Here is an 8,171-nt window from a genome sequence, read left to right on the forward strand (position 1 = left end):
TATATATATAATAAAAATATTATATATATAAATTATATTTTTAGAAAAAATAAAGATTAAACTACGAAGCCTAAGAGATCTCTAGACACGGTTAATGAAAAATCTAGTTTAAAAGTAAGAGTTAGTTAAATCTCATGTTGTATTAATGAAACCAATCATTCAAAACAGGTAACATATATTCTGCTATAGCATACTACATATTTGCACATGAAACAATTCCGTTGAATTTCCAAGTGCGAGGCCTATAGAAATGCTAGTGACGCTGTAAGATTTTACTCACGATCATGCTAGCATGCTAACATATTCTAAAGCTGCACTAAACCAAAGTAGAGCTGCAACATTTATTCAATTAAAACATTGAAAGAAAATTAATTTTACTCATTTTTGAAGGTTTTGTTTCTTTCAGCTTCTCAAATACGAGAATTTTCATCTTAAAAGTAACTTTTTTTGGGCTGTTGGCCAAATCACTTTAAGGATAAGGAGGATAATCACCTTTATTGGCCAAGTATGTCACACACAAGGAATTTGTTTCTGGTACAGAACCGTTGGGGGCAACGGGTGGGTTCAGTGTCTTGCCCAAGGACACTTTGACATGTGGACTGCAGGAACCAAGATTCGAGCCTTAAACCTTCTGGTTGGGAGACGACTGCTCCACCCATCGCACTGTTGTTGCCTCCCCAAAGAAAACAAGGGGGCACCCGGATTTGAACCGGGGACCTCTTGATCTGCAGTCAAATGCTCTACCACTGAGCTATACCCCCTGCTGACAGCCATGAGATTGGGCTCAGGGAAGCTGTGATCAGCATTTTCACTACTTTTTGCCATTTAATAGACTAAATGATTCATCAAGAAAACATATGGCACACTGATAATATAAAGAATTGTTAGCTGCAGCCCTAAATCAATCTTGATGATAGTGCAATATGATGAGCTTAAAAGGATCCCCCCATTTCATCCTCTAATAAGGAGTTTTATCTAGTTATGATTTTGTCTGAGGAGTTACAGGCCACAGAGGGTGAGGCTACCAACTTCATATGAGTTCTCTTTCTTGCATTAGAGCTGTGGTGTGTCCATGCAACATTTGCTGCACAGAAGAGACAGTCAAACACAAACACACACTAGCTACTGGCTGATCTTAACAAAACTACTTTGGCACACGAGCTCATCTACTGTATTTCAGCAATAGGATGCGTAAAGGTCGTAAAGCCTCTGCTGTCCACCTCTTCAAAGTTTCTCCACATTCCTCCTTTGTGGTTATCACAGAGACATGGCAAAAACGACATGCATGTGTGTGTATGTGCATGTGCAGTGTAGAAAGGAGGAGCAGAAGCACTGGAGTTGGTGAAGAGCCCGGAGCTTGGAAAAGAGGAACCAAGCCAAGACTTTCTGCTGGGCTATCACAAACACACACATTCATGCTTAGCAGTTTGTCAGTGTGGTATTATCAGTGTATGTCCTCTGAAGTGGTCACCCTGTCCTCATACAGCTTGTTGTCATCATTTTCAGGACACCCTGCAAGTGGACCTTTGTGTGTCTATTCTGGCATTCTAGTCTACACCATCCGCTGACCTGCAAACCTGCCCGCCCATGCACTCTGTTCAGACTAGTTGTTAGCATTAAACTGCATTCCAACATCTGGACAGAGAGCACAAACATGCAGCAGAGGTGGGAGAGCTAAAGGTCAGTCAGCAAAGAAGAATATGAAAGAGGGTGAAAGAATTTCATCTCATGCATGCCAGCGCGCACATCTCTGCTTTTAGTCCCTTTGCACTACACCGTCAAGAAAATTTCACTCCAAAAAATCTAAATGCAATTGATATTTAAGGTTAAATAACACCGCTGCACTTTTGCATTATCACAGAGTCTGACCTCAGTTTAAATACCTTTGCTGTGTCAGTAAATAAAATATGAGGCAGGTGAAATGTCTCACCTGACTTTATTTGTTCCTCTTAAACCAGAATCTCTCAGCATTTATATTGTTCCCATCATTAACTTTCACCTGCTCACTTGTTAAATCTCTGTTTTGTTTATTTTTCCAGGCATTTGTCTCTCTGTAATTTAGGCTGTTTTGAGATGCTATAATAGTGACCATAACAAGATAGTGTCCTATACTGACATGAAAAACTCACTGAAAGACATCAGGTCCACCTACCCCTGCTGAATGACAGGTTGTTTAAGACAGTGGATGTAGCTGAAAAGTAAAGTAAAGTACATTGAGTAGTAGTACATCAAGTTGTTTTTTCATAACTATGTCCTTAAGGTGAATTACTGTGCATTTGAAGTTTAATTATTTGCCTCACACCTCATTCTTTAAATACTCCACAATCACAAAAATAAAAATCCTGATGTACTTTAAGCATTTAAACAGCTTAAAAAAAAAAATTTTTTAGAAAACTGATCTTGTTTTTCACCTTTGTAAATTATGTATGCTCATGAGAAAGATGATGGATGCACATGTAAATGGAAAAATAATTTTGCTGAACTTTCAACTAAGCTTCACCACTGAAGAAGCAAAACATGTTGTCCTGTCAGGGCTTGTTTTCTGTGTAGTTTTTGTTTATGTTTACTGTTATCTGTTTTGATAGAAACCATTAAACTCAGCAGTTTTATTTCCATTTTTGGATTCTGCTAGTAGTTACTAGAGACATAGGGAAGGTATATGCAGCCAAGTGCTTCCTGTGATACATATGAAATCCAAAGCAGTGGTGGAAAGTAACTAAGTACATTTACTCAAGTACTGTATTTAAGTACATTTTTAGGCATCTGTATTTTACTTGAGTATTTTTATTTTGTGCTACTTCATACTTTACTAGTTACTAGTTGCTTTTCAGAACCAGATTAATACAAAATAACAGTATAATCATATGACTTGATTGATCTTCGGTGGAAAAGTCAAAAGATACCCAGCAGTACTTCAAATTATAAGCATATAAGCTAGTTAAAAGTAGCTCCCCCCTTTACCAGCTATAACATTAAATGTAATGAACACAATAATGCACCAGTAATTATAATACAATAATATGATATATATTAATGCTACATGTTACATCCAGGTCATGGCAATAAATCAAGAGCTATGTTTAAGGGGCGACTGTGGTTCAGGAGGTAGAGTGGTTGTTTCAAGTTGCGTGAGCTGGCACTACAGATGGCTGCCTCAGTTCTGTACTGGAAACAAATTCCTCGTGTGTGTAACATACTTGGCCAAATAAAGTGATTATCATTATTATGTGCCATTCGGCATAATGAGTACGTTTAGTACTTTAGGTATGTTTTGATGCTAATACTTTTGTACTTTCTCTTAAGTAACATTTTGAATGTGGGATTTTACTTGTAACAAAGTATTTTTACACTGTGGTATTGCTATTTTACTTAAGGAAGGAATTGGAGTACTTCTTCCACCACTGATCACAGGACGTGTAAAGAGTATCTGCAAAGAAGTGAGACAGGGTCTAAGAAAGTTGCATTTAGAAAAAAATCCCATCCCTTTTATTTTTTGGCTTTAGTACATATATTTTAGATACTCATTATTTAGCCAGGTTGCAGTGCAGTGCAGGGCATTCATCCCCTCACTCACCAAGAAAACAAGTAAACCAGTTATATAAGACAAAGTAGGGGAAAGGGCATGAGAGAGAGGTGAAATGTAACAGCTCAGCAAATCTGAACAATATGAAGACTGAATGGCTGGCTGAACCACAAATCAGTCTGTACTGGATTGGTGGAAGCCCACCAGTTTCCTTCCAGGCACAGCCCCTTTTCTCTTAAGTTTCCCCTCCTAGTTATTGCTATTTATTCTACCTAATTATAGTTATTTACTTTCTCTCCTTAAAACTCCTCACTTCTCATAACTAAATCCTTTTTCCTTTTGGTCCTTTGCCTCTTTTCTACCTGAACTCCTCCCTTGTGAGTCTGCTCACGCCAACCCACACACACCCTGTCCTTACTGCCCCCCACGAGCTGAAAGCCAAGTTTCAGTCATACTTACATGTCTGCTGGGCTTTGGCTTTGCGGGAGCTCTTGGTGGACTCACACCACACGGTGAGTCCATCCTCCAGCAGCCGCAGGTGTCGGCTCTTCTGCCACCTTGTAGAGCGAACTTTCACCATGTCGGAGCCCCGCATCATCATACGTATGTCCTCATTGTCTAGAATCCCTAAAGAATGCACACATGCAAAAAAGGGGGAATTTTAATGCAATATCAAAATGAGTCAGCTTGATATGTCACTGCGTCATCAGTAAGCTGAGTTTCTCTTGGTTTTGTGGTGACATACAAGCATACTCTGCATGATCCTAATGAGGTTCATCAGAAGTTCATATTACTGGAAAAGTCCCCACAGACATATGATAAACATTTGAGACTGATGAGAGTGTTATTTTGAAAAATATCTAGTTATGAATTATGAATTGCCAGATTTTTTGGCAATCAGATGTTGAGCTATTTCAGTCTGAATCAGCATGCCCATAGTGATGTCTGTGGATTATTCACAATGAACTGTCACTGCCACCCCATTTATCCCTTCATATCACATAAAACTAAAAAGCCCTATAAGAATATGACAGGGTCAAAAATACCATAAACCACAGAGACATCATTATTTTTTCTAAGAACTGTGTAGTTATATAGTGCTTCTTTGTTTGTGTGTCTCGGGTTAATGTCAGGGATAAGGCAGTGATGCATCTGCTTTATTTAAGGGACACTTTACTGAACTGACAGTGGGTGTTTTATTGACAAATCACTAGCCCTCATTCAATAGCAGAGTTGTTTTGAAAATGCACCTTGTTGTTGGTATTTGCCAAGCTGAGTGCACAAATCATGTTTCTGTTTATACTCCAAATCCCAGATTATATACAAAGCTTACGAGATATACAAATTTTGGAAAAAATGACCAGCGCCTTAGACAAGTATGCAGAACGGAGTATTCAGTATTCAGATGTGTGTTTGCTTCCAGCCTAGACTTCAGAAAAACAAAAGGCATACTGTATGCTCAGATGAAAACAGAGAAATTGAACACTGTGATGTTCCAACCATGGTAATTTGTAGATTTAGTTCCCTGTTTGGACAAGAGCAGGCCAACAGGCAGCACAAAAGAAGGCTGTTATAACAGTTACAGTATGGAAAGTTTGGAACTGTTTATCGGTCTGTATTGTTCATCCTACTTCTCCCTAGTTGTTACTATCAGTGGAAATTCAATCAAGAATGACTTTGACACAACCCCAGTTTCTTAAAACAAAATGCAGAGCCCCAGAGTGAAGCCACGTATCATTATTTGTTGTGAGCACTGAAAGAATCAGGGTGTTACTGGAGTGATTATAGACAAGAATATAGAATACACATGGGCTAAAGCTGAGAGTGGACAGAAAGTTAAAGCCCAATCAGTGTATCACTGAAATACAGAGATGAGAAACTATGTACAGTTTGGTGCAGGAGTTACATCTTGTAAAACAACACATTTTATGATTCAGCACAAATCCAGATTGTTCCACAGGTTTTTGAATTTAAAAGTGCAAGGCCAATTTTTGCATGAGCTTGTTTAAAACATTAAAAGTAAAAAAAAGTATATTGATTTATAGACTGCTTAATCAGCAAATTTATCTGCAATGATTTGATCAAATTTCAAAAATGTCAGTCATTTTCTGATTCCAAATTGTCAGCTGTGTGGGGTTGTGGTTTTTGTCTTACAAGATGTCACTGTAAATGTAATATAATGAGAGATGATGGGCATTTTAAAAATATATTTCATTACAATTTATTGTCAAATGGTTAATTGATTAATGGCAAAAATAATCTGCATCTTGCAATCTGCATCTGACAATGAACAGAACTGTCAGTAGCACCTCTAGTTCAGAGCTGCTGCTGATTTTGGACCGTAGAGCATGTTTACACAGCGGTTTCCTGACTCCAGTTCCAAAGGTTCAAACATTACTAACCTACAGGAGGGCCCATGGTGCAATCCAATAGTGTGGAGTGGACATTTCTCCATATATAGCTAGATTACCAATGCCAAACTGAAGGCACTGCACAAGTGTACACACCAGAGTCAAATGTAAAATTAAAAATTAAAATTGAACTCTTCAACCTCTTCTATTACAACAATACTTCTGTAATGATATGAAGTGTTTAGTGCTGCAACATTAGGCTGTTAACCTGACAATTCTTTTTTAAATAATCTATTAACTGTTTCATCAATATAATGCATGAAAACAGTGAAACAATTTCTTAATCCCAAGGTGATATTTAAAGATATTCAGTTTATGATGATATACAGAGAAAAAAATCTGAAACTCCTCCCAGTTCAGAAGCTAGGACTGTTGAATATTCAGCATGTTTACAAAACACATAACTTATAATTCAATTATCAAAATAGGTGCTGATTGTATGGATAGTATGTATGTTGTCAATGTTAATATAGAAGCCTTATTATTTAGTGATTTTAATGAATATTTTGTACTTTATACCAAATTTGCATATATGTCTTGAACTTTTTTAAAAGTCTTTTTGGTTATTTTTGCCTTAATTTGCAGTATGAGGTCATAGTCATGGAATAGAGGGCAAGATGCAAAATTAAGATAAGGACGTTACAGTGAACAAAAAACTAGCTTTAATAATTAACAAGATTACAGGCTGAGACACCAAGGCAGGGAAACAGGACACATAGGTGGCAACTAACAAAGGTAAGTATTTTGACAGGTAACCGAAACACGAGGCAGACTGACACTGGAGAACATAATGGCTTGAACTGAGACAAATAAGAGGAATACAGGGAGGTATACAAATGTAGGTAGAAGGACTGAGTCAGCGAATACACAAATGCTGGTAATACCACTATCATATAACAAGGTTCAAGGATTTTGTTGTCAATTCACCATATGTGCAGGACATACAGAAAATCGAAATACTGTTTCTCTCTCACCTAGTATTGGGTGCTATAACATTTAGGAACTAAAATAGTATAAAGTAGAATTAAAAAAATAGAATAGAATAAGAGCTGGATTGACGTAATTAGGAGAAATGGTACAGCCAATAAGCTGTGACTCAAAACCATGTACATTCAGTTACAGTATTGTAAACAATAATAGGAGATTGTCAGATGGTTCGGCATCACCAGGGCGTTGGTGATGAGGTGCAAATAGCATATGAGGTATACACGGACAGTATTGCAAATGACCAACAGCAGCAGATATCCTGGCAAAAAAAAGAGACACTGCTAAATTCACTGACCATTGAAGGCCACTAGGAACATTTAAATGGGCATGAGTAGGGAGCAAGCACAGATGTAGTCAGAAAAGCAGGTTCAGTTCTGTAACAGGACAAACGGTTCAAAAGAAGGCAAACAATAATGAACTAAATCCAGATATGATTTAAGCAAACAGGAAACTAGGGACAGAGCATGTTTGACTGTCTACTGTAAATAGGTAAAATCTTACCTATCCTCTGACTGTCACTCAAAACAAGAGTGACAATGTTATTTCCTTTCACCATCTTGGTTTATTTGGAGAAGAAAGTCATACCCAAGAAATGAACTAAAATTACATTTTTACAGGACAGGACCTGATTATTTCTGAATCCAGACAGTTATAACAGTCTTTGAGAAACTGGGAAGTACTTTCAGAATTTGGTTGAGTGTTGTCAAACAACTAATGATTTAAAAATGGTGTCAAAGACTGAAGGCAGGACTGAGCAGAGCATGTAATGTAATGAGAGCAGGGAAAATACAACAAAGGCAAGGGGCTAGGAAAACAAAGGGCAGAGAAAGGGACAAAGGCTGAGCTCATGACACAAAGTGGTTGAGAAATTAGTGGATACATAGAAAGTGTAACAAAAGTGCCTAGGCACTTTTAACAAGGACAGGTATTGTGCATAATATAGAAATGAAATATCTGGATTCATAAATGGCTTGAAGGTTCAGCATAATACAAATTCATATTGTGCAAGTTGGTTTCTCACATAATTGACTGCAAAACTAAAAGGTATTATTTAAGTAAAGCTAAGAATTCTTGAAACAGAAAAGTGCTTTGAAACTCATGACAAAATAACTCAACTACAGCTTTATAGTACAGTACACATTCACCTCATTGTGGGGATGAATATGACCTCTCACAGAGCTGTTCAAAGTCCAAACAAACTACCACTCTTGTAAAATTATTCTGCAGGGCTTAACTGCTCACCTATAAAG

At 37.5% G+C, this 8,171-nt stretch overlaps 1 protein-coding gene and 1 non-coding gene across 2 annotated transcripts in view; both read right to left on the reverse strand.

Annotated features, from left to right (window-relative positions):
- The window catches only part of plcd3a (phospholipase C, delta 3a), a 25,542-nt gene that overhangs the window by 8,488 nt on the left and 8,883 nt on the right, over window positions 1-8,171 (reverse strand). The window contains exon 2 of the mRNA XM_020605558.1: window positions 3,983-4,150. Within this exon, the coding sequence (XP_020461214.1) occupies window positions 3,983-4,150 (168 nt within the window). The remainder of the gene's footprint in view (window positions 1-3,982; window positions 4,151-8,171) is intronic.
- trnac-gca (transfer RNA cysteine (anticodon GCA)) lies at window positions 690-761 on the reverse strand. The gene has a single exon. It is a non-coding gene; the product is annotated as a tRNA-Cys (tRNA).

Source organism: Monopterus albus, unplaced genomic scaffold, assembly GCF_001952655.1.
Source record: "Monopterus albus unplaced genomic scaffold, M_albus_1.0 scaffold70.1, whole genome shotgun sequence".
Classification (NCBI taxonomy): Eukaryota; Metazoa; Chordata; class Actinopteri; order Synbranchiformes; family Synbranchidae; genus Monopterus; species Monopterus albus.